This window comes from Dermacentor albipictus, chromosome 6 (assembly GCF_038994185.2).
Source record: "Dermacentor albipictus isolate Rhodes 1998 colony chromosome 6, USDA_Dalb.pri_finalv2, whole genome shotgun sequence".
NCBI lineage: Eukaryota > Metazoa > Arthropoda > Arachnida > Ixodida > Ixodidae > Dermacentor > Dermacentor albipictus.
Window position 1 is genome coordinate 534,806 of NC_091826.1, and position 27,303 is coordinate 562,108.

Consider the following 27,303-nt stretch of genomic DNA (forward strand, 5'->3'; position numbering starts at 1 on the left):
TTCTATTCTAGGGAACTACTTTTGTGTTTGCAGAGTGCGTTGAGTGAACGCAGCATGAGTGGAGTCACCCCTGGTTTGCTGGCACCTGCACATCATCTGTACTACTGCTGCCCCGGCAGTTTCTTCTTTTGTTGTCTTGCCTTGGCAGTTAGTGCTACACTGCTCTTGCCTTGCGCTTAATTTGGCCTTGCAATCTCATTGTTAAGCTGGTAGTTAGGCAGCTTTCATCCCCTGATGCTGCGCCTTTGCAGATATGCATATCATGCGCTTCCTGTAGAGTGGTTATAGCATCTTGAATAGTTGGCACTGACGCGCCAGCCACCAGCTTACCCAGCACGAACATCTTCAAGTGGTCAGCATCAGCACTGTTTGCAGTGAAGAATACAGACTTTTCCACAGTCACTTTACCTAAGAGCGAGTCGAGGGAACATGAAGTAAAACATACTCCATCTGTGTCACGAAGTTCATGTAGCATCCAGTGCTTCCCAGGCACTTCGATGTTCATCACCGCAGTGAATCACTGCCGCACAGATTTCGTTGTCAACCATAGCACCCATAGGTTCGTCAACCTCTGTCGCTTCTGCAAGCTGCCCTCGTGCCTTTTTTCATGGTGGGACTTCGTCATCGCCCTTCCTTTTTCTCTCGTTCCTCTTGGGAGCAGGCTGCTTGCTCAGATAAGCTGGTAGATTTGGCAAAATTTTAGGGACATAGTCTGGAGTAAGCGTAGGTGTACCGCGTGGGATGCGAACTTCCTCACCATTTAAACAGTGCACATAGTTGCTAACAATGAAGTGCTGCTCAAAATGCAGTTCTCATACTGCACAGTCCGTGGTCAGTGGCTCGTCGGCTTTATGTAGTTTTCTCTCCCACGTGCACCTCCGTTCTGGGTCTGCAAGCGCCTTGAATAGCGATGGCTTTTTCGCACTGTTAGCAGCACCACCACTTCGGGTGCCACTTCTGGTGACACGTACCGCAAGGCGTGGCCCCCTCCGCTCGTTGCAGTGAATTGCTTCTAGTTCACTGTACTGTGGTGATGGCATAATATGTTGCCACAGCATCTCACTTGTTGCCAGATGTTGATAGAGGGAAAGGGCCAAGTAATCCCACGCTAACGCAAAAGAACGGCTCCAAAGGAATGTCGAGCGGTTGAAGGCACAAGGTAGGGTGCTTCGATGGTCAGTCAGTCAGTCAACAAACTTTATTAAGGTCCTAAGGAACTACTAAGTCGTAGTTGCGGGCCGCTCCCACGTTGGGGCCGGAAGACCATGGTCCTCCGCCCGTTCGTGGGCCCTTTGGACAGCCCTTAGTTGGTCCTGGGGATCACCGCTTTTAAGGGCCTCTTCCCAGTCCTCTTGTTGATTAAAAGATGCATTTTGTAACGCAGAGCATTGCCAGAGCATGTGTGCTAACGAGCAATACTCTTCATTGCACTCGGGGCAGTGTGGGTCGATGTCCGGAGCAAAGCGGCTAAACTTTCCTCTCGAAGGGAAAGATCCCGTTTGTAATATTCTCAATGTGGAAGATTGAAGTCTAGTTAGCTGTGGGTGTGGCAGCGGGAATTGCCTGCACCCAAGCTGATAGTGTTTAACTATTTAATTAAAAGAGAGTAGAGGATCAGAGTTATGCTCACAATCCCGACTGCTTAGCGTATCAGGACCATGGCGGAATGTTAGACCTCGCGCCTGGTCATGAACTAGCTCATTCGGGTTGGGTTTGCTGGAATGTACATAGGATCCCATGTGCGCAGGGAACCATGCGATAGTGTGAACAGCATCAGGCGGTCTTTGCTTGATTATAGCCGCCGCCTCTTTCGAGATTAGGCCAGATAGAAAGGCTCGTATGGCTGATCTCGAGTCAGTGTAGATGTAAGGCCGCGAGGGGTCATTCATAGCTAGCGCGATGGCAGCCTGTTCAGCCGCCGCTACCGTGGTGTGTCTTACCGAAGCTGCATTAAGAATTTTCCCATGAGGATCAGCTACAACAGCTACAAATGAATCCGCGCACCGATACTGGGCAGCATCTACATAGGTGGTTAATTGCAGGTTTTTGTGCGTAAAGTCTATGAGAGAGTGGGCTCGTGCCTTGCGTCTAGCTGCATTATATTGGGGGTGTACATTCCGAGGGAAAGGGCTAACTTGAAAGGTTGCTCTAACGGTGTGAGAGAGCATGATGGCATTCTCGTCGACTGCCAAGGGGGCTAGACCTGCGGACATTAATATGCTTCTCCCTGCCTTCGAAGACGAGAGGCGGACGGTTTGTGCCGTTCTTTGTGCTTCGACTACCTCCGTCAGGGTATTGTGAACCCCTAATTGTAGGAGCTTCTCCGTGCTGGTGCTAGTGGGAATTCCCAGTATGTGTTTAATGCTTTTTCTCATCAGCGCATCAATTTTGGCCTCCTCTGAGTGGGACCAATTGAGCGCCGATGCTACGTAGTTTATGTGACTCATCAGGAACGCATGATACAGCCTAAGAAGATTGCTCTCACTGAGGCCGCCTCTGTGGTTCAAGACTCTTGCGATTAATCGGAGCATGTTTTCCGTTTTTGCCTTGACGCGGACAACAGTTTGATTGTTGCTTCCCTTTGCATTTAGGATCAGACCTAGAATCCTGACCGATTTGACTCTAGGAATCATCTGACCAGATTCTGCGTATAGGTTAATAGGAATCTGTTCGAGAGAGGTAGAGTGCCTCTTGCCCCTGCGATCCGGTCTATAAAGCAGTAGTTCTGACTTTAAGGGTGATAGATAGAGTCCCGTCCCTTTTAAGTACTCTTCCGTAATATCCAAGGCCTCCTGAAGGGCACGCTCAACGGCCCCCTCGGACCCCCCACCGGTCCAAACGGTGATGTCGTCCGCATAGAGCGCATGATTCATGCCCTCGACCCTAGCCAGTCTTTCCGAGAGGCCTTTCATCGCTATATTGAAAAGGAGGGGTGATATTACTGCACCCTGCGGAGTGCCCTTAGCCCCTAACTTGAACTCGTCGGATCTTAGTTGACCGAATTTAATAGTGGCTTTACGGTCCCTTAAGAAAGAGCTGACGTAAGCGTGAAAGCGTTTCCCTAAGTTTAGGTGCGAGATGGATTCCAGAATGAATCTGTGTGTGATGGTGTCAAAGACTTTGGCGAGATCTAACGCTAAAATGCCTCTAACATTTCTGGTGTTCACATCGATAATCTGCCTTTTGATGAGAAGCATGATGTCTTGCGCGGATAGAGAGGGCCTGAAGCCTACCATGTTATACGGGAACAGTTCTTGTTCTTCGATGTATCTCGTTACTCTCTCATGGAAGACGTGCTCAGCCACCTTGGCCACGCAGGACGTGAGCGAGATTGGTCTAAGGTTCTCGGGTGTCAGTGTTTTACCTGATTTCGGGATAAGGACAACAGAGGCCGTTTTCCAGTCCTGTGGCACCCAGCCAGTTTCCCACGTGCGGTTGATCTGTTCCGTAAGCTTCTCAATTGATTTCTCATCAAGGTTACGCAGGAGTCTGTTGGAGATGCCATCCGGCCCAGGCGCCGAGCGGCCGTTTAGCTCGTGTAGCACCTTTCTGACTTCCGCTTCTGTCACCGGGGCATCAAGCTCCTCCAGGGGTTCGCCTGTATACTCTGGGTAGTCCTCGTTCCCCGTGGGGCCTAGGGGGAGATACCGGTCCTTTAGGCTCTGAAGTATGTCTGCATCTGTTAGCCCCTTTCCTTTAAGATCATGAATTATTGTATCAACAGCTAGGGCCTGATTGCTTTTGGATTGGGAGTCATCTAACAGTTGCTTCAGGAGGTTCCATTTGCCTCCCGTGCGCATCTGTCCGTCGACTGCCGAGCAAACCTCGTTCCATTGCTGCTTGCTCAGCTCTTGGCAATACGCTTCGATTTCACGATTTATCATCGCTACTTTCTTACGCAGCCTCCGATTGAGCCTCTGTGTTTGCCATCTGGCGAGTAATGAGTTTTTGGCCTCTACCAGGTGCGCCAAGTGCACATCCATCCTGTTTACTTTTAAATCAGTTTCGACTTTTTTAATAACAGCCTTGACGTCCTCTTTGATTCTCCTTAAGAGGTCTTCGAAGGACTCGTACTCCTCCAAGTCCTCTCCCCGGCGTTTACGGAACGCGGCCCAGTCTACTACGGTGAACGCCCTAAGGGGGGCTGCGGCAACTTCCAGAGAAATCTCCACAATAAAATGGTCACTTCCCAGGTTTTCTTGCTTATTGTGCCAATTGTGCCAGGTGGCATTCTTAACAAAGGCCAGATCCGGCGTGGTGTCCCGCGAGACTGAATTACCAATGCGCATGGGAAACTGTGGGTCCGTAACTAGCTCTAATGAGCAGTTTGTAACCGCTTGAAGTAGATTGATTCCTTTAGGGGTGTGTCTCACATAACCCCACGCCTGATGCGCCGCGTTGAAGTTTCCAGCTACCACAAGTGGAGCATCCCTTGCTTTCACCGCCGCCTTGGCTATAATCGACAAGAATGCCTGGTGACGGTCCCTCGGGGAACTGTAAATGTTTAAAATGAAAACGCTGTTTTTAAGCCAGCTGCTGGGAATGATTTCGATAAGCATTACCTCGGCCCTCGTGTTGCCCAACTGCAATTTGTGCTCTCGAAAGGAACACTTCTTTGCAACTAGGACCGCCAGGTCGAGTTTGCCCTCTCCAGTTGCCGAGATAGCTCGGTAACCTGGAAATGACGAAATTTCAGTTCTAGTTTCCTGTAGTAAGATAACATGTGGTTTGTTCGACTCTGTCGCGATAAATTGCTGCAGTGGGGCCTTTCGCCTCTGAAAGCTGGCGCAGTTCCACTGCCATATGATAAGTTCTTTAGTGTGGCCCGCCATTGTTAAGGCTTGAGAGGGCCTCTAGGACGCTACCTGTAGCTTCTCTAGCTGCCGCTGGAGCGACTTCCATACACACTGGTTCAGCGCGCTTAGTTCGCCTGTTTTCTATAACTTGTACTCTGAAGACCAGCATTTGATTGCCCTTGATCAATTCATTCTCTGATTTTTGTAAACGGTCCAGCGAGCGTTGCATCGCTGCCTCCGTCGTGGCAGTTTCTTCGGCTGCCTCCTGCGAGGACGTGGCCCTACGTTTAGCAGTACGCGCCTGCGCTTCTCCGTTTGCCGAAGAGGACTCTTGCCTTTGCTGTAGGTTTTCTTGCAAGAGCTGTGCTACTCGGGGGTCTTCCCTATGCTCTGGCAATGTTACCTGCGTTACCTTTTTTGGTGCCTTGTCAGTCTTGGGATTGACTCGGTCCGCCCATGAGGGTCCAGGTCCCTCCTGGATGCGCGCCCGAGATTGGGAACGCCCCTTGGAGCGGGAAGGTCCTCTGGAGTGGGAGCGGTCCCTGAAGCGAGACCGGGGGCGCCCTCTGGAGAGGCTGCGTTGACGATCCGCTGGAGTCAGCGAACGTGCACGTCCAGGCGCGCTTGTCAAACTGGAGTCACGTGAACGAACTTCCTGGGCCACCTGTGACATCTTGGCGCGCCTGCGCCGTCGTCATCTTTGTCGTACTATGTAGGGCAGCTGGAATCGCTGCTTGCACTTGCAGTCCGCAGTAAGGTGAGGACCCCCGCAGATGGAACACTCTGGCGTGCACTGATGATCCTCGGCTGGGGAGGCTACACCGCAGCTACACCGTCTGGGATGGTGAGCACCATCACCACGTCTCATCCTGGCTGCCTGTTTTGCACCCATTTTGGGTGTTGTTGTTTGGATGCCAGTTGTTGTCAGGGTAGCGACACTTTAGGCCTAAAGCTTTACGAATCTGCCTGTCGCACGTGGAGAGACACAACCTGGCAGGCCACAGGTGCCACTATGGGCTGACTGGTATTGCAGCCTGGCACAGGGCACTCCGACACCTTCTGGGATACTAGGCACCATCAACACGTCTCATCCTGGCTGCCTGTTTTGCGCCCATTTTGGGTGTTGTTTGGATGCCGGTTGTTGTCAGGGTAGTGAAGCTTTAGGCCTAAAGCTTTACGAAGATGCCTGTCGCACGTGGAGAGACACAACCTGGTGGACCGTGGTGTTGAGGTGTTGCACTTTGCTTCCCTACTCCCAATTGGCCTTGCACGAATTGAAATTACTCATTCGACTCAAGGAAGCGAGCTTCGTTCACCTGAACTTAGCATCTGAGTAGCCGCCCGATCTTTTGCTAGCTGAGTTGAACATCGTATCACGTGAGCGATGCAAATGCAGAATTCCTCTCCCTTGCACTACTTTAGTGTTTGCCAAGTGCGTTGAGTGCACGCACCGTGAGTGGAGTCATCTCTAGTTTGCTGTCACCTGCACATCATCTGCGCTGCTGCCCCGGACGATCGAGCCACCCTGAGGCCACTTCGGTGGCCGCCTTTATCCAGCTTGCAACCCTCGGCGGCAAAGAAAGGAGCCGGCTACTGTGGCTCTCGCCAGCAGGGCGTGAGCGATGCTTGCTCATACCGACTACTGCGTCGCCGTTGCCGTAGTCCTGGCCAGGAATCGTGCCGTCGAGTCTGCAGAGCCGCTGCTGTGTCCAGCGGACGCCAACGATCTACCTCAAGGAATATTTCGGCTCACATGTTATGGACAGCATGTGGACATTTCCTCAGCGCGGCCACTGTTGCATGTACCACCTTGTTCGTGAAGCACGCGTTGATGTTAGACCATGTGACATGTTTCGCCGGAATATGTAGTGATTTAAGGTTGGGGGGATGTGGGGATGCACGACTCTCACGTGTCCCGTGATATGTTGTTTTGCCACATAGCTCCTGTCTCCTGTTATCCGGCTTCGCCGCGTGGCCTGGTGCCTGCGGCAGTCGGTGTGGTTGAAGCGCATTGCGTGAGATGGCGCGAGTGCGGCTCTGCTAACGCCACTTAACAGCGGGGGTTACTTGGACGCAGAAAGGATAAGGCTCCTCCTCTTTGGCTTGGAATCGGCAAGCTGCGCGGACGTTCTGCGTGCGCGCCGATCTATGCTTCTGCGAGATCGTCTCACGAAGCCTACTTTGGAATGGACGAACACGATCGTTCGAACGTGCCACCATTCGCGTGACCGTAAGTGCGAATGACTAGGCGTTGGTGTCCAGGATGGGGGCAAACATAATCACTCATTATTTGGTCGTGGTGAGACGGACTTCCGCGATTTGTCGCGCGCCCATCGGCATGTTTTGTGGATAGCAACTTGACTAGCTGGCGTTGATCTATGAAAGGTGCAATTAATGCCCTTGCGATTGTTTGCCCTACTGTGTAGCCGTTCCTTTGTCCCAAGAGTACGGGTGAGAACCCCACTAACTGCAGACTATTTACAAAGTATATTTACAAAGGATAACTGCAGCGCTGGCCAGTTCAGCCAACAGCTCAAGAGCGTTTGTCATCTTTGTCGGGGCGCCCGCGTACATCCTCCACAAGAAACATGCAATATGCATGTACCGATATTGTTACGTGTAGAAAGATACAGACGGAAGAGGCTATTTACAAGCTATTTACATTAGACTGGAGCCAGAGCGCCAGGCCGACATTTTTCTCGCGCCAAGGGCACAGCCCCACTTCGTCGTCGTTCTCGCGGCGGCTCGTCTCTCGGGTATTTACCGATAATATCGTAATACTACCCCCCGGCGGCAAAAGCGCCGTCACGGTGCTTTTAAATATCCAAGGCACGTGGAGAGTTGTACGGCTTGAGTCGGGTGACGTGGACAATGTCACTGGTTGTCACACCGGAGGACGTAGTGGGTGTGGCTAGAACAATTTCATAGGTGACATCGGTCACTTGGCGGAGCATGCGATATGGGCCGGTATAACAGGAAAGCAGTTTCTCACAAAGGCCAACCTTACGCGATGGTGACCAAAGCAACACGAGGGTGCCGGGCGTAAAATGGACATCACGGTGACGGAGGTCGTAACGTCGCTTCTGTTTGTCTTGAGACTTGTAGACGAACGCGCGCAAGTTGACGAGCATGGTCAGCACGGGCGATTGCATCACGGGCATGAGCGCTAGTTGAAGCTGTGGTGGACTGAAGCACGGTGTCTAGTAGTAGCATCGGTTCGCGGCCATACAAGAGGTAAAACGGGGAAAAGCCGGCAGTTTCGAGACGGGAAGAGTTGTAAGCAAAGGTAATGTAGGGTAGAGCCAGGTCCCAGTCACGGTGGTCGTCTGAAACGTATTTCGATAGCATGTCTGTAAGGGTGCGGTTCAAATGCTCAGTGAGGCCGTTCGTTTGAGGGTGGTAGGAGGTAGTAAATTTATGCTGAATGGAGCAGGCCCGCATGATGTCAATGACTTTAGCCAAAAATGTACGGCCACAGTCTGTTAGAAATTGACGCGGAGCACCATGCATCAAAATGATATCATGTAGAAGGAAGTCCGCAACGTCAGTTGCGCAACTGGTCGGAAGAGCGCGGGTTACGGCATAGCGGGTCGCGTATACAGCCGCAACTGCAACCCACTTGTTTCCTGATGTACATTCCGGAAATGGGCCAAGAAGGCCTAAGCCAACACGATGGAAGGGCTCGACAGGGATGTCGAGCGGCTGCAGGTAACCAGCGGGGGGCTGGGAAGGCTTCTTGCATCGTTGGCAAAGTTCACAAGCGGCGACGTAACGTCCTACGGAATGGGCAAGGCCCGGCCAGAAATAACGGCGACGTACGCGGTCATAGATTCGAGATACGCCGAGGTGTCCTGCCGTTGGTGCGTCGTGGAGCTCTTCTAGAACGGTCGAGTGGAGGTGTTTAGGCATGACAAGTAGCAACTCAGAGCCGTCCGGATGAAGGTTACGACGGTACAGAGCACCGTCGTGGAGGACGAAGAGGCGTAGAGTGGCGTCGGCCGGAGAGTGGTCAAAACGGTCGATGAATCCTCTGATGTTGGCGTCACGACGTTGCTCGTCGGCGAAATGAAGCAGCTGCGACACAGAGAATACACAAGCAGCACTGGTAATATTGGAAGAGTCATGAGGGTCGTCAACAGGGTAACGCGACAGGCTGTCAGCGTCTTGGTGCAGGCGGTCAGACTTGTAGACCAAAGAATACGAAAATTCTTGTCTCGAAGCCCATCGACCAAGCCGGCCTGTAGGATCTTTTAGGGATGAGAGCCAGCAGAGAGCATGATGGTCAGTGACTACGGAAAAAGGGCGACCGTAGAGGTAAGGACGGAACTTCGCAACCGCCCAGACTAAAGCAAGGCATTCTCGTTCCGTAATGGAATAGTTGCGCTCCGATGGTGTGAGGAGGCGGCTCGCATAAGCAATAACGCGGTCCTGGCCACGCTGACGCTGGGCTAAGACGGCACCTACGCCATGACCGCTGGCATCTGTACACAATTCTGTAGGGGCATCAGGGTCGAAGTGGGCGAGAATGGGTGGTGAGGAGAGAAGAGTGACGAGACGAGAGAAGGCGGCGGCTTCTGCAGTACCCCACGAGAATTGTACACCTTTCTTCAAAAGATTAGTGAGGGGTCTTGCAATTGCTGCAAAATGTTGAATAAAACGACACAAGTACGAGCATAGCCCTACAAAACTGCGAACGTCTACGGCTGTCTTCGGAACAGGCAAGTCTCGGACAGCGCGAGTTTTGTCGCGATCAGGCTGTACTCCGGAAGCGTCAACAAGGTGGCCCAGAACAGTAATTTGGCGGCGGCCGAAACGACATTTAGACGAGTTAAGTTGCAGCTTCGCCTTTCGAAATACATCAAGTATAGCTGTTAGACGCTCAAGGTGAGTGTCGAACGTGGGCGAGAAGACTATGACGTCGTCGAGGTAGGAGAGACATGTGGACCATATGAAACCACGGAGCAAGGAGTCCATCATACACTCAAAGGTGGCAGGGGCGTTGCATAATCCAAACGGCATTACTTTAAATTGGTATAGGCCATCAGGTGTGATGAACACGGTTTTTTCTCTGTCCATATCGTCAACAGCAACCTGCCAGTATCCAGAACGAAGAACGATATAAGAGAAATAGCTGGAACCATGGAGGCAGTCAAGGGCATTGTTTATACTTGGGAGCGGGTAGACATCCTTCTTAGTAATGTTGTTCAGATGGCGGTAGTCAACACAGAAGTGCCACGTGCCATCCTTCTTCTTAACCAACACTACAGGTTACGCCCAGGGATTCGAAGAAGGCTCAATGATGTTTTTGTCTAGCATTTTGTTGACTTCGCTTTGAATTACTCGGCGTTCCGACGCAGAAACTCGATACGGTCGTCGGTGAATAGGAGTAGCATCGCCAGTAAGAATCCGATGCTTGACCGCGAGCGTCTGGCCTAAAGGGCGATCGTCGATGTCGAAAATATCTCGGTAGGATGATAATACTTGGCAAAGCTCTTCAGCCTGCGCCGAGGACAGGTCCGTCGCAACCATTTTCTTTATATTGGGATCGGCAACCGAGGCTGGCGCGAGGGGCCTGCTAAGCTCGCGAGAAGCATCGCTCAATAACGCTGCCACGTATTGGTCGCCGAGACAATCAACGGTGGCAAGGCAAATACCTTGCGGTAGAATTTGCTTTGCCAATCCAAAGTTACAGACAGGCATGCGAGTGCGGTTCTCAGTAATATTAAGTATACTGTGAGGCACTGTAACGTCATACCTTATTGGAATGTCGGGCAGAGGAGTGACGAGGTACTCGCCATCAGGGACTGGTGGGTAAGACAACAGTTCAATGTAGGCTATTGGCTTTGGCGGCAGGGGAATAAAGCCGGTGGGGCGTAGGCGGCACTGGGGTGCGTCAGAAGGTTCTGCGAGAATCGGCAACTCAAGGCGAAGGGGACTGGCGGAGCAGTCAATAAGAGCAGAATGTGCGGAGAGAAAGTCGAGGCTGAATATTAGGTCGTGAGGGCAATGAGAAATCACGGTGAAGAGGACAGGGGTGTGGCGGCCGGCAATGCTGACTCGTGCCGTACACATGCCGATAATAGGCACAGTACCGCCATCCGCAACGCGGACGACACGTGCTGACGCTGGGGTGAGGAGCTTTTTGAGTCGTCGTCGGAGGGCAGCACTCACAACAGAAAGATGTGCGCCTATATCGATGAGTGCAGTGACAGGATAGCCATCAATGTTGTGGGGATACGCGACCCTCGCGCCTCCCCTGATGTTTTTTCCGCATAGCGCGTCTCCTGTAATCCCGCTCTGCCACGTGGCATGCGTGACGTCAGCGCGGTCGATGTGGTTGAAGCGCAGTCCGAGAGATGGCGCGAGTGTTGCGCGGCTAACGCCGCGAGGTTACTTGGGCGCCGAAAGGAAGGCGCTTGCTCTCTTGGGTTCAAGACAGCGAGCGAGACGTGCCGTGCCGCACGTGCAGCGGCCCTCGTTCCCAGCGGGTCGGCGCGCGGCAGGGGACGACTCCCGCGTGCGCGCCGACCGATGCTTCGGCGAGACCCTCTCGCCTGGCCGCCTTCGAACACGCCACGATTCGCGTGACTATACACGCGAACGACCAGGCGTTGGGATCCAGCATGGAGCGAACATATTCGCTCGCGAGGACGCGGTGAGTCGGACTTCTAGATTTGTCGCGCGCCCATCGGCATGTTTTGTGGATAGTAACTCGGCTAGCAGGCATTGATGTATGAAAGGTGCAATAAATGCCCTTGTGATTGTTTGCCCTACTGTGTTGTCGTTCCTTTGTCCCAAGAGTACGGTGTGAGAGATATCCCACATCAGACCCCACAACGTCAACATCAAGAAGGTTTTGGTTCGTTGGTAGCGTGAGCAGAGGATTTGAGGGCACGGTCGACAACGCAGCTTCACCTCCAGAAGCTGCAGTGCCTAGTTTTCCGGCTGGGTCCGGGAGGCGATAGGCGGCGAAGAGAAGCGGTGGGGTTGGGGCGAACGAGACTGATGACGCCGAGGTGAGGGCGAGCGGCTGTAGCGAAGGTTCGGAGCAGGGGCATCAGCAACAGTGGGTTCATGGCAGGTGGCATAGGGAACAGAAGATCCAAAAGTGCGGGAATAAGTGGCGGCGTATGTCCGAGGAGGTGGTGGCCATCAATTGCGGCAGTGACGAGCGACGTGGCCAATGCGACAGCAGTGGAAGCAGATCGGCCTGTCATCAATATTAACATGCGTCGACCGTTTTACTCGTCGGCCCGAAACTGTTCCACTTACGAGCATTACCACAGAAACAGTCGCACAGGCTATTGCCAAAGTCTGGATCAGCCAATACGGCATACCCTCTACTATAACCACTGACCGTGGTCATCAGTTCGAGTCCACACTTTTCCGTAACATCTTGAAAACACTTGTTAGCACACACATTAAGACAACTGCCTACCATCTCGCGTCTAACAGAATGGCCGAATGTTTTCATCAACAGTTAAAGAGTGCCCTAATGTGTTCTGACAATACCATGCCACGAATGAAAGGACTTCCTCTTGTGCTCCTCGGTCTCCGTACTGCACTAAAGAGCGACATGCAGTGCTTTATGGCAGAACTTGATTTTGGCACAACACTCTGCGTGCCCGGAGAGTTTTTTTGGTAAGCAGTCATCACCTGTACCCTTTGAAATCAGCAACTACGCAAGCCAACTCCGAGCAATGATGGACACCATTGTTCCACTACCTGTTTGTCCCACTCATCAGAACTAGTTTGTAAGCGCACACCTCAGCAACTGCACACACTTCTTCATACACCGAGGTGTAGTCTGTGCTCCACTACAATCAGCATATTGAGGCATGTATTCTACGCAGACGACAACGACGATATGGGCATTAATGGAGTTCGTCTAGTGAGTCAGTGAGATTCGGCTAAGAAGACGTGTCTTTGTCGTGTTTGTTTTTGAACAGGTTGTCCTGCTGTTATTCATGAACGTTTCCTGGTGTTCTATCAGTGTTGTACTGCGACAGTGGTGGAGGTGCAGGGTGCTGACCGCGCCTGATGCTTCGGAGTCCTTTTGGGAGTCGTTAATTGAGCCCGGACACGTTACCACCAGTTACAACACTTGCGCCTCGCTTCAGTCGTCGACTGCTAGGCCTTGCCCCAGAGTTTTCCCCTCTTCAAGCACCTTTCTCCAGTAGCTCTACACACCTTGCAATGGCCGAAACCAGCCCACTGCAAGCACTCCAAAGCAGCCAGTTTTCCAGTCCACAACAAGTAACTGTTCTGCATTCTCTGGTTCCAGATCGCTATTGCGGTGCAGTCTTCGAAGACAGTGAAGATTGGCTTAACAAGCATGAACGCGTCCCACAGATACCACTGGAGTGAGCAGCAAAAGCTCTTCCCTGTCTATTTCGCCCTTGACAACAGTGGCCGAACTTGGTACGAGAACTGCGAAGCTAGCCTAACAACATGGAAGGACTTTCGTCAGAAAATCACGGATACTTTTGCGAGTGCCGACCAACGCGACCGCGCCAAGCAGATGATGGAGCTACGGGTACAACAACCTAATGAGTCGGTCACGATGTTTGCCGAGGACATGGCCCTCCTCTTTCGTAGAGCCGACCAGAACATGACTGAAGAGAGGAAGTTGCGCTACCTCATGCAAGGTGTAAAAGAGCAATTGTTCACGGGTGTTGTGCGGAATCCACCAGTCACCGTCGCTGACTTTATCAAAGAGGCTACAGCTATTGAGCGGGCCCTTTATCAATGATGCAGGCAGCACGATCGACTTTCCGTGAGCACCCCAATCAATGCCGCCGCAGTTACTGGCGAGTATCAGAACCCCTCGCGTGAATTGATTAGAGAACTCGTCAGAGAGGAAATTCAAGAGATTCCGACACCGACAGCAGAGAGACTTGTAGCGTCAATCGGCGGAGCAGTGCGGGGCGACCAGGCAGGCATTCCCAGTAGCCGAACTTTACAACCACACCACTGCACTACCAGCCACCGACAGTCGCTCCTTGGTCGCCGCCGCAAGAGGAGGCTTTGAGGGGCGCACCCGTTATGCCGCTACAGTCATACCACTAGCCGCCGTTCGTTGCGCCTTGGTCAACGCCGCAAAACGGCGCTACGGGCAGCCACAATTTCAAAGAACCGACGTATGGCGCACCGTTGATAGGCGCCTATTCTGTTTTCACTGCGAAGGCACCACCCACATTTAGTGTCATTGCTGGCATCGCGACACATCATTTCGACCTTTTCGTCCGTGGTCCTATGGTCCATGTGCAAATGACGACTCCATGCTACGCCGTAATGACGCTGCTTTTCAGGGACGTACAACAATGCACCCAAGTGACAAATCCATGCTCAATCATCGGTCTTAATTTTAGCCGTCAGTGGCCCAGCCCACGCCGGGGAAACTGAAGGCGGCGACCTCTGGGAGTAAGGTTGCAGGTGCGCCACAAGACAATGAAAAGCCCCCAACACTCTCGCCGCAGAACGACATGAAGCAGATAAACACTGACACCGAAGAAATTGTGAGCACTGACAGCAATGTTTTCGTGGATCGGCAGCTGGTGACATCGTTGGTCAACACTGGTGCCGATTTCTCTATAATGAGGCAGGAACTCGTTAGTTAGTTAAATGGGGTTTATTGGCGCAAAAGCGGCTAAGACTATGCTGCGCCAAACACAAGGTGTTTTACAATCCATTTGAAGAAGGAAAAGGCTTTGTTAATAATCTATATTTTAAGTAAAAATCCAGTGTCATCTAGAAATTTACGGACGTCACATAATGGAACTAGCAGATCATCACCTAAAATTAGAGCAGGGTGTAAAGGTATGTGTAGTTGATATTTTTTGTGCAAACATGCTCCTCTGTGTGTTTCAATATGCGTACATGTCAGTAATATGTGTATAACTGTCAGTGGCTTTTGACATTTCTCGCATGTTGGTGTGTCCTCTTTCGCAAGTAAATAATTGTGTGTGAGGTGTGTGTGCCCAATGCGTAGTTGGCATAAAACTACTTCGATGAACCGCTCCTGATGATAACATGACTTCCACTCGTAAACTATGGGTTTAGTGAGATGTAGCTCATTGTCGGCACAACGGTCCCATTCGCGTTGCCATTTTGCTGTTAAGGCTTTTCTAATCGTGCGGATGCTATCCTGGTATGGAAGTGTTGTGTTTGTTATCTCTTTGTACGCTGCCATCGATGCACATCTATCAGCTGCTTCGTTACTCGGCATCCAAACATGGCTTGGAACCCAGCAGAAACGAATTGACCTCCCGTATTTGGTAAGCGCCACCATGTTTAAAACGTCTCCTATCAAGGGTTCACACTCAGATTTCAGCTGTAGAGCCTTCAGTGTGCTTAAAGAGTCAGTGTATATGAGTGCATTTTTGTGTTTATCAGTGATAATCTTTTTAACAACCCATATAGCGTAAACTTCTGCCGTGAAAACAGAGGCGTGTTGTGGCAATCGAATACTTGTTTTCCAATTTTCCGTTACGGCCCCCACACCTAAGTAATCTTTCGTTTTAGAGCCATCAGTGTAATATTGCATGTTATTTTGATATTTGTCCTGAAGTGCACGGAATTCTTGTATAATGTGTTCGGGTGGGATGTCTCTTTTCTTTAGATGTGTTAACGTCCAATCACATAACTGTGTGAAATCGTACCACGGGGCCAACCGTTGTGGCTTTTTGGCAACCTGGAGGACTTCGTGGGGAATGTCATAATCCCGACAGTATTGCTCATACTGCAGAACAAGTGGCCTAATCATGTTCGGTTTATTTGTATAGTGTAAGCGTGAGTTGCATTGTGTGAGGATGTTGTAGCATATGTGTTGTGGTGATGACTGAATTTTTAGTATATAAGAAAAAGTGAGTAATACTCTGCGCTGCTGTAAGCAGAGTTCGTTACACTCGACGTATAAACTTTGAATAGGTGAAATTCTGTAGGCACCACTTGCCAGTCGCAGTCCAAGGTTATGTACTAGAACAAGTCGTTGGATGTAGGACTATCTGGCTGAGCCGTAAACCACAGAGCCGTAGTCTAAAAGGCTACGCACAAGAGATCGGTAAACACGTAAAAGGCACCTTCGGTCGGAACCCCAGTGCTTATGAGACAAAATTTTAAGAATGTTTAGAGCTTTATTTGCTTTAATCTTTAGTGCTTTTATGTGAGTTAGGAAGGTAAGTTTGGCATCAAAGGTTACTCCTAAGAACTTATGGTCTTGTTTCACCGGCAGTATGGTGTCGTTCAATTTTAGGACTGGATCGCTGAAACCTCAACCTCAACGATGAAACCTTTGAGAATTTTGCTATTTTTTGGACCAAGATTCGTTTCTTGAAAACACACTACAACTGGCGAAAAAGTGTTAGATTATGGGGTTTTACATGCCAAGACCACTTTCTGATTATGAGGCACACCATAGTGGAGGTCTACGGAAATTTTGACCACCTGGGGTTCTTTAACATGCACCTAAATCTAAATACACGGGTGTTTTCGCATTTCGCCCCCAATCGAAATGCGGCTGCCGTGGCTGGGATTTGATCCCGCAACCTTGAGCTCAGCAGCCCAACACCATAGCCACTGAGCAACCACGGCGGATGCGAAAAAGTGTTGATAATCTCTTTGATGTCACCTATATTGTGTACCTCTGCAATTCCAGTGTACAATGAAAGCCAGGGTTGTAAAATGAAAAATATAGTGATGTTTGCGAACTTAAAAATTAAAAGTGACATACGATATGGGACAGTACATGTTTAATGGGCGGTAACCGTTCAGGTTGCCTGACCCTTTTTGTGTATAGTTATAAGGACCTTGTCCTTCTTAGAGCGCTCAGAAGAGCGCTGGTTCTTTTGGCATCAATGACACTCGAGTTTTGGTATCGACCTCCATAGCCTTCTCTGAGGCGCTGGATGATCGAGAGCCAGGCACCGAGACACGCACCTTGGGCCTTGGTGTTCTGGTTAGTCTTGGGACCTGTGGAACAACTGTCTGCGAGGCCGTCTTGGATGATGGTGGAGCAGCACTAGCTGCTGCCACTGAGGGGGCGGATGGAGTTGCTACAGGACCACTGACTGTGACCCCTGCAGACTCCCAGGACCGATGTGGTGCTGCCCCCTACCGCACCACATTGGCATAGCTTATTTGAGGTAAGAGTGAAAGCTTCTTCCTTGCTTCGAAAAATGAAATCTCTTTTACTGTGAGAGAAATCACTTCCTTCTCCATCTTCCAACAGGGACATGATCGTGAATACGCTGGATTATCCCCTTTGCAGTTTACACAGCGTGGGGGAGCATTACAGTTTTCAGATGGGTGATCGTTGGGGCTGGATTTCGCGCATGCTTCTTTGCCTCTACATGATTGTGATGCGTGACCGACCCTCTGGCAGTTAAACCACCGCCTTGGATGCGGTATGTAGGGTCTGACATTTATCTTTAGGTATCCTGTGTCGAGAGAGGTGGAGAGAATACTAGTATCAAATGTGAGGATCACATGTTTGGTGGGGAGTTCATTGTTTCTTCGGATTGTAATTCTTTGCACTTTGATCACATATTGTTCTTGGAACCCCTCGAGGAGTTCTTCACTCAAGCTGAGAAAATCTTCCTCAGAAATAACGCCCCTGCAAGTGTTTAATGAGCGATGGGGAGAAGTTGTCACTTTGATTTCACCAATGCTGGTGAGTTCGGACAGCTTTTGCACTTGTTCTTTGTTCTTCAATTCAATTAACAGGTCTCCAATGGCCATTTTCGAGGCTTTGTAGTCTTTTCGAATTTTTTCTATGAGGCATTTCACCACCAAGAAAGGGGATAACTTACGCATACTTAATGTTCCTTCACTATGCAAGATGTGGTAACGTGGAAAGTTGTCTAGGTTGTTTCAGAGGGCAAATTGAAAAGGTGCATCGGGGCGGCTTCTGAAAGGGGGCCGATCTGGAAGTCGTGGGAAAGCTTCTGCCATGACATGGTTTCAAAATTCGGCAGCGGTGGTAGCCACCCACCATAGAGCCCAACAAGGGGACGCTACAGGTTCTGAGCAACCTGCACATGCCAGCTATGCACTGCCACTATAACCCAATGCATATAACCAAGACTGGATATACTACACACGGTTAACTCTTGCCGCCAGGAAATTTGGAAGCAAGAAGAAGTGAAAAGAAGAGAGGAAAGATGAAAAGGCTAGAGAGAAAGACGAAGATTGAAGAGGAGGACAGGAAAAGGCGACTGCCGATTTCCTCCAGGTGGGTCAGTCTGGAGGTGCCGTCTATGTGAAGCCAAGGCCGAAGAGGTGTGTTGCCTCCGCTGGGGGTTTTAACGGTCCAAGCACCCAGCATCGGCTCAACCCCCAGGATCCCCCTTTCCCCAGACACGGCTAAGCCCTCATGGCTACTCGCGGGAGGGTCCAACCCTCGTGTGCTCGGGTATGTGGTGTCGCAACACACCAAACGCCTGCTTACGCAGACGCCCCTGCGGGGTGCAGGAAAAAAGTAAAGACGCAATGGACGGGACCTCACATAAGGATGGCAGGCGGGCAATTACTGATGCCTACTGGAAGATGTACTGCTAGAATTAACATTGGGAATTCTTTCGTGGCCACTTTCATCGTTCTTCCTGTGTGCTATAAAGATTTGATTATTGGAATGGATTTCCTGAAAGAGTATGGCGCTGTAATTAACAACCCAGACCGCATGGTGAAGTTTTATTAGAGCCCTGGTTTAGTCGATTGCTTATCGCTGCAGCGCAACTCCTTTCATCTAGCAGAAGACGACGTCGTCATCCCACCTCGATCATGTACCCTTGTTTCGGTAGCATGTGATGCACCATTTCATTGCGAGGGAGTTGCCGACCAAATAACCATGTTGTTGCTTACTCACGGCATCTCGGTCGCATGAGGAATAGTAAATGCCACCAATGGGCGCACGAACCTGCTGCTAGCCAATTTTAGCACAGAGCAACGGTACCTTCAGAAGGGCATGGCTGTGGCTTATTTTGATGGTGTTGTGAATGTTCGCGGCTGCTGTTCACTACTTGAAGAAGTGTCTAAGCAAGACCCAGCTCCTGCACTTGATGTCAGCACTGCTTTGTCGCAGTACGAACGAGAACGGCTTCTTACACTATTGCTCAAGTTCAACGGCTCCTTTGCGTCGATGCCCAGCACCTGTCGGACGGCTCTAACGAAGCATCGAATAATTACAGAGGATACGGTAAGATCAATTCACCAAAATCCTTTTTGTGTTGCTCCCATAGAACGTGAAGCCATACAACAAGTGACAAAAATGCTGGAAAACTACATGATCCAACCATCAACAATCCCTGGGCATCTCCTGTAGTTCTAGTCAAGAAAAAAGATGGCAGCTTGCCTTTCTGTGTGGACTACCAAAAACTAAATCAGGTCACAATGAAAGACATGTAACCGCTTCCCCGTATAGATGATTCACACGACAGGCTTCGTCACGCACGATACTTCTCTTCAATGGACTTAAAAGGCGGATATTGGCAAATCGAAGTAGATCCAAGAGAGCGTGAAAAAACTGCTTTTGTGACGCCAGACAGCCTATATGAATTTAATGTCTTGCGTTTCAGCTTGTGCTCTGCCTCTGCTACGTTCCAACGCCTCATGGATGCTGTGCTTTCGGGTCTGAAGTGGAAAACCTGCTTAGTGCACCTCGACGTCGTCATCGTGTTCTCGCAGCGTTTGAAGAACACCTCGAACGGCTTTAAGCAGTTCTGCAGTCCATACAATCTGCCGGCCTCACCCTGACGTCGGAGAAGTGCCACTTTGGCTTTGCAGAACTAGTTTCTTGGTCACGTCGTCAGCCACGCAGGTGTTCGCCTGGATCCTGAGAAAATTGCCGCCCTAGCACAGTTTTCCATACCATCTGATAAAAAGGGTGTCAAGCACTTCCTCGGCCTCTGTGCCTATTACCGGCAGTTTATAGCGGACTTTGCTCCCATTGCGTCACCGTCAACTCGCCTGACGAGAGACAACATTGCTTTTGTATGGGGCAACGAAGAGCAAGGTGCATTCAACGACTTGCGGGAACGTCTCCAGACACCTCCAGTGCTTGCTCACTTTGGTGAGACTGCTCGTACACTATGTTGGCTTAGGAGCTGTTCTTGTGCAGTGGCAGGAGGGCACAGAGTGCTTGCCTATGCAAGTAGAACACTCTCACGCACAGAGACTAATTCCTCCACAACTGAGAATGAATGCCTCACAGTAGCATGGGCCGTTATGAAATTTCGCCCATATTTGTATGGCCGCCACTTCACAGTTATCAGCGACCGCCAATTACTGTATTGGTTGACAAACCTTAAAGATCCTTCAGGACGATTGGCGCGTTGGAGCCTACAGCTGCAAGAGTTTGACATGACTGTCATGTACAAGCCAGGGAAACGACATACGGATGCTGACTGCCTGTCTCGATCACCAATAGAGTTATCTGCTTCACCCAAAGAATACTCAGCATTTCTTTGTGTTCTGGACACATCCACCATCACACAACAATGAGGTGACCCTGAGTTGCTTGAACTCATCAATTACTTAGAGGGCAGATCTCTGAAACTGCCTAGAGTTTTCGTAAGAGGACTGTTGTCGTTTTGTTTGCGCGCCAAAGTCCTTTACAAAAGAAACTTTTCTTCGAATGGGTCCCCCAATCTGCTCGTCATTCCTGCAGCTCTTCGTATGGAAGTACTTCAAGCCTGTCACAACGAGGTGACTTCTGGTCACTTAGGCTACAGGAGAACATTAGCCAGAGTGCAGCAGAGGTACTACTGGTCGCGACTTACCACCGCTGTGAGGCGCAAGTCGCCTCCGTCAAAACTAGCCGGTCTCTTACAACCCGTCCAGGTTTCTCGAAGACCATTTGATCAAACTGGAATGAATATATTGGACCCACTTCCTACTTCTACTGCAGGGAATCGCTTTGTTATCGTCGCAACCAACTATCTCACATGTTATGCTGAAACAAAGGCAATCAAGAGAAGGCGCACCTGGATTGAGCATGTTGTGTTGCGACACGGCGCACCAACCGCCATAATAACAGACCGAGAAACCGCATTCAGAGCTGCACTTTTACATTACGCCTTGCTGCTAAGTGGAACAACTCATCGGAAGTCAACCGCCTACCATCCAAAAATCAACGAATTAACACAGTGCCTAAACAAAACAACTGAAGACATGCTCTTAATGTACATGGATGTTGAACATAAAAATTGGGATGACATCCTACATTACACCACCTTTGCATACAACACTGCAAAACAAGAGACGACGTGCATTACTCCGTTCATCCTTGTTCACGGACGGGATGTACGAACGATGTTGGATGTGATGCTTCCACACGACTTTGATGACACTGACACAGATGCCGATGTGTTTACGCAACGCACAAAAGAGGCTCGACAGCTCGCACGCTTGCGGATCTGCCAGCAGCAAGACTATGGCACAGGGGGCTATGATCTTCATCGTAGCATGGTAACCTATGACGTCGGCAACAGAGTGAGTTTGGACACCCATACGGAAACAAGGCCTCTCCAAGAAGCTGTTAAGGCAATACTTCGGACCACATTGAGTATTGCGCCGACTCAGTGATGTCACATACGTTGTCCGCATGAAGCTGTGTGTGAGCGATTAACTATGGGAGAGACCCTTACTTCCGCAAGTGACACTTCTGGTCTAGCATCGGGGTGATGCTCTTTTAGGGAGGGACAAATGACGGGTGTATTCTATGCAGACGACAACGACGATATGGAGCTTAACGGACTTTGTCTAGTGGGTCAGTGAGATCCGGCGAGGACGAAAAAGGCGTATCTCTGTCCTGTTTGTTCTTGAACAGATTGTCCTGCTGTTATTGAAGAACGTCTTCCGGTCTTCTATCTGTGTTGTACTGTGACAGTACAGTGATGATGTGACGTACAGTGATGATCAACTGGTGCGAAGACACTGTATCCATTGACCGTCTTAAACTGCCTCCTACAGACAATGAATCGATAAGCACAGACACCACCACAAACTGCTTCGAACCTACTTATCGCCATCCTCGAGTGCGTTTTGCTACAGCTATGACTTTCATTTCTTCCTTTCACATAGCTATGCAGCCTCGTAGCTTTACCTGCGTCCCCCTATTGCTTCGCAATGCTTCTTCTACAGGCCGACCTCTCCTCCATTCTCTTCATTAAAATCAACTCCTCCTCCTCCTTCAAAGGCGACTGTCGGTGAAAACAGGTGGGACACAAGTGTGTACACAAGGGTGTCTAACAAGTTGACATTACCAAATTCCCCGAGTTTTCCAGGTTTTCCCTGAGTGACACAGACCTTTGTATTATGTCAAGACAGGCTGACACTATGTCGCTCAATGCTGTCATTCTTTAGTAGGCAAGTTAACAACAACAAAAAAAAAACTACTTAATCCAGTTTTAATAGTAATGAGCAGTGTTTATTTTATTCAAGAAATACAGGTGGGGGAGGTTAGTAAAATGCACAATGAATAAAATATCTTCGAAATGGTAAAACCCATTGCAAATCGAGTTGAACATTCATTCCTCAATGCTTAGGTCCTTTGTGTTGTCATCCTCCTTGCTGTTGTATCAATTTGCATATTCCATATTTTATTTCTTCCAAAATAAGATGTCACTGCTTTGCAGGTAGTGGAAACTGGTCAGGCTGCTAGATTGTGCTATTTACTCACACCATTCGTTATGTATAACACATGAACATAAACATTCAATTGAATATTTGCTTGCATGCTTACATTCTATATGAAAAATGCCACAGAAATTGCATGGAAGAATCGTGCACAGAATGCATGCGTTCAAGTTGATGACTCACAAGGATGTAAAAAGTGGAGAAGATGGGACTGCTGGTAGCACGCAGCTTGAGCCGTGCCCGGTTGAAGCGCAGGGCCATGAACAGCAGGAAGACCACATTGGGCACCAGGATGCACAGGTCCCACATGCGCACCCTGGGGACACCAGAGGATTGCTGTGCTCTATTCACCATTTTGGGACACCAACAAAAATTTCAGGCTTGTTTCAATATGTGTTCCAAGTAAAATCCCTATGGATGCGCACTGTCGGCCTGCAATCTGGCAAGCACAACAGTGCAGTAGTACACGAGACACACATTCCTATGGCACAGCTTTAAAACAAGTATGCTTGAGAACATCTGCTCAGTTGCTAGAATACAGGTAATTTTTACGTTGAAATTTAATTCAAAATGGTTCAGCAGCACTTCTGTGTTTGACATGCATCCAATTATAGAGAATGACAGAAGAGTGGGGGCTGGTACAGAAGGTTGCAATGACATCGACACATCCATCAAAGAAAAATCAAAGCTTTGAGCTGAACTAATGAGATGATTCAATCGCAGTCTTATAAATTTTCAATCTTCATTAGTGGTACAAAGGGCACTTTATCACACTGTCACCGTGACTGGGCGGACATGAATGGAGGGCAAAAAAGGAATAAAACGAAGTGATCATTATGTTTACATTATTCTAGCCCCAATCACTTATACTGTCAAACTACGAACTGTCTTCTTTCATGTGCCACTGCTTTTCACCTATGTAGTAGTGCTGCAGGCAAGCCTGGGCTCCTCGCCCTTTCAGCGGAGTTGTGGTTGGCAAGTACAAGAACCACTGACAATGCTTAAGGAGCTGTGGACTAATGAAGACATCGACATTGAAACTCGCACAGCTTACATGTACCTGGTCGATCAACAGAATCGCCTCAAAAAGACGTGTAAACTCGCCCATAATGAACTGGAGAAGGCACACGCGATACAAGACCTCCTATGACCTGACGAGCCATCCCTGCAAGTTACCCATCGGCGACAAAGTACTTGTTCCACAGTCTACTGATTCCAGCAAACTGCTGATGCAACAGAAGAGACCGTTTGAAGTAAACAAACGGAATAACAATGAGGAAAAAAATATTTCACAGCAATATTCTATTGATGCATGAATAATGCACCAATGCAGTGGGTCTCTAACATCGCCAATATTAACAAGATCCTTCGAAAACTAAAGAAACCATCTACTATGATCTACTACAGAAAGTTCATTTCCAAATATGCCACGATCATCAAGCCTTTAACAGATCTCGCACAAAACATGCAGAACAACGATATTGCATGGGCACCGGCTCAAGCTAAAGCTTTCACCGCTCTGAATACTATTTTAAGCTTGGCGACGCTCCCATTTTGCAAGCACCCAACGTGCCAAAATTATTTCTCCTCTGCCACCCGCACCTTAAACACTAGTCGTGATGCCGTACTGCTCATGCTAGGAAATGATTAGGTCTTGCATCCTGTTGCTCAGCTAGCCGGAACCTGTAGCCTAGGGAAACATGGTATACCACTATACAATGGAAGTGTTTGGCACTTGTATGGGCAGTAGAAAAATACTATCTGTATTCATATAGCAAACCATTTGTCATACAATCGGAACATCAACCTTTGCAATGTTTGCACAGAGCCAAATATCTAAATGGAGTTTTGCAATGCAACTTACTCTTTCAGTACTCTTTTCTTTTTCGTTGATTGTACCAAAGGCTCTGATAAAGTTGGAGCATGTTATCTGAGTTATATTCATTTCCTTGGACTACCAAGAATAGGGTGCCCCAAAATTCATGCAAGAAGTAATTTTTGATAGAAAACACAGTTTATAAATAAATTTTTAAAATTCTGTGTTGATTCAAAAATATGCAATAAAGGCTTATGTATGGAATAGCACAATGGGGAAATGGCCTTCACAGCTTTGCTGGCACATTATGCTTAAAAGTCTCTGAATTTCGTTGATACAGCACTAAATTTCCTCCTTCAAGGCATGGGTGATTGTGGGCTTGTTGGTATTGAAGCTTAGACTTCAAAAAACCCCAAAGAAAAAAGTCCAATGGCATTAAATCTTATGGTCTGGGCTGCCAATTTGATCACTAAAATGGGAAACCTGCCAAACCTTCATTACTTTAAAAATATTGCAGGACAATAACAACGCTTTGTTCTTTTGTGCAGTGCTCCATTTTAATAATTCTGATCTATCAGTTGTCATGCTGTCTTTTTCGCTCGCAACACTTTAATGCACAAATGGTGCAAAATTCAAACCTTGTGTGAATTTTGGGACAACCTATATATAATAAGCTAGTGGTTATTTGTTTAACCTTTGGTGTAATGTACGACACAAAAGCATTCATCCACATTTCTTCTTAAACGGTGGTTGCATATGTATCTACATGGACCTTTGCAATTAATAACCTCTTTTGCAAGTGGACCTTCATGCAACTGTTTTAAATTGTTTTTACAACTATTCTTATCTATTAAAGATGTTGTGAATTACTTTCTTAAAACCAGGGGTAATTGCCATAATACATTAGGAAAACGTAGAAAAATGCAGCATTTGCAGTAAGGGGCCAAAAAATTGACAGACTCATGATGCATGCTGGTGTCCTGGGCTGCTTGGCATTTGAGGCCATACCGCACCAAAGACACATTGCCACATCGTTCTCAAACCATCAAGGGCTTCTGCTGGTCTAGACAACCAGGTGAGGTGACGACCACCCTTGCTGTCAGTGGTGAGAGCAGTAGCCGGAGATACTATGCTGGTACTACTGCTGCTGTGGCTGCAGGTCATGCTATGCTGTGCTGTCGTCCACAAGCCACTTAACACTTCATGTCCAGGAGATCGAGCTCAGTGCATCAGCAGAGTCCACATCAATGAAACATATGGCAAAAGGCATGGTCCATAGTTATGGTTTGGAGTTCTCAGTTTTTGCTGATAAATGCTGAAAAATACTTGCTGATTTCCATTTTAGGAATACGGCTTAAACTGAAAAGTGCCGAATTTAGGAAGCACACCACAATGTGACTGGACCCTTCTAAGTGGGCTTGGTGCTCACTCAAAAGCTTCCATGCATATGGGGTGACAATGGGGTTTAATGGGCTCACTCGAACTTCGGTCAAATACTGGGGGCCACGCCAACCATGTCATAACCCTTTCAGGCACCAATTAACTATATTGATTGAAAACTTACTTTCCTCACATTTCTTGCACCTTAAGATGTATTTTTTTTTAATGTACAGCTGTAGAATATTCTAGGAATTTTCTGTTATTTAGTGAGCTTCGTCAACTGCACAGATTGTGCGCTCCATGCAAGGACTCACTACAGGAACAGTAGGTATAAGAGTATCAACTATTTCATGTCTATCAGGCTTGAAAATTACTTATCCAGCCACTTAAAAATTATGCCTGGTACAACACATTGTGAAACACAATGTAGGAAGTGAACCCGATACTTACAACCGTATATTCATGACTCAGAAGGGTTTGGGTGCAAGCTAGTTGGTACAGATCATTCATATTTAAAACAGCGCCAAAAATACGGACAAGGGAGGACACAGGACGAGCGCCAACTGCCAACAACACCTTTATTGAAGACTGCGCAAATATACACAATTCGCAACCGGCATAAAGAGAGTAAAAGAAGAAAGGGAAGGCAAGTCGTAGGTTAACTACTGCTGCGAATGTGTCGATATCATTAAACAATACAAATGTAACCATACATATAGTGGACACATGCCAAACTGATTAACTTCTAGGGAACTTAAGTTCTTTATCACAAAGAGCTATGGAAAGGGAACTAACACAGGTGGCTCCTAACTGACACATTGAAAATGCCGCAAAGATTTCTCTGGCCATCTGATTGCTGTACCTTTTCAACATGCGTGTGTTGTCCTAGGAGTGGTGAACAGCCCCACTTCGCACAATGAAAAGCCAGATTACTGCCAGTCTTAATCTTGACACAGTGCGCATGCTCATGCAAACGATCATTGATACAACATTCTGTTTGCCCTATGTAAGTGCAGCCGCAAGAGGTTGGAATGGAATACACTACATTGGTACTGCAATCTACAGGCTTGGCGACATGTTGCTTATTGCACAGTCCAGGTGTTCTGCTTTCGTTGAACTTTTTTGCACAACTTTCCCAACTCATTAGCACGGTAAACACCACCTTTACACCGGCCTGGCCTGCAGCTTTCTTGATGCAATGGGACACACCATGTATATATGGGATCGCAACAGTCTTGGTTAAGTCAACAGCTGCTTTGCGCTGTTTTTGGGGGGAACGAACTTCTTGAATTAAACTTCCGTCAAGGATGACAGCAGTTGTCCAGGATAGCTATTCATCATGCAAAAAAGAGGTGAGGTGTGCAGACAGGACACAAGAGTAGAGAAGTGGACAACACGAAGGCCGACTATCAACTGAAGGCAGCACTGAGGCGAAAAAAGGAAGAAGACACAAAACTCATCTGCACAAGCTCAGGAATGGTATCACCACATGTCAGTCGGGTACATGTGTCTGTCTACGTGAGAGACAACTGTTAAGGCACTTAATCTCTTCCTTATGTAAATTAATCGAAGGCTGACTCATGCAAAATAGCCACTTGCTTTATGCTGCTTGACTTGTTTGGAGAAGCTGCAGGACATCGAGTGGAAGCAAGAGCAAACGACCGCATTTCTAAGGGT

General features: G+C 48.7%; 1 protein-coding gene across 15 annotated transcripts in view; it reads right to left on the bottom strand.

Annotated features, from left to right (window-relative positions):
• Positions 1–27,303, bottom strand: part of LOC139060737 (transmembrane protein adipocyte-associated 1 homolog) — a 274,253-nt gene that overhangs the window by 169,042 nt on the left and 77,908 nt on the right. For 10 of the 15 annotated variants that reach the window (XM_070539785.1, XM_070539789.1, XM_070539788.1 and 7 more), the window contains one exon: positions 22,614–22,773. The exons of 1 other annotated variant lie outside the window; for it this stretch is intronic. In XM_070539785.1, coding sequence (XP_070395886.1) covers positions 22,614–22,773 — 160 coding nt within the window. The remainder of the gene's footprint in view (positions 1–22,613; positions 22,774–27,303) is intronic. 4 more of the 15 variants (XM_070539792.1, XM_070539795.1, XM_070539783.1 and 1 more) reach the window with 1 other exon arrangement.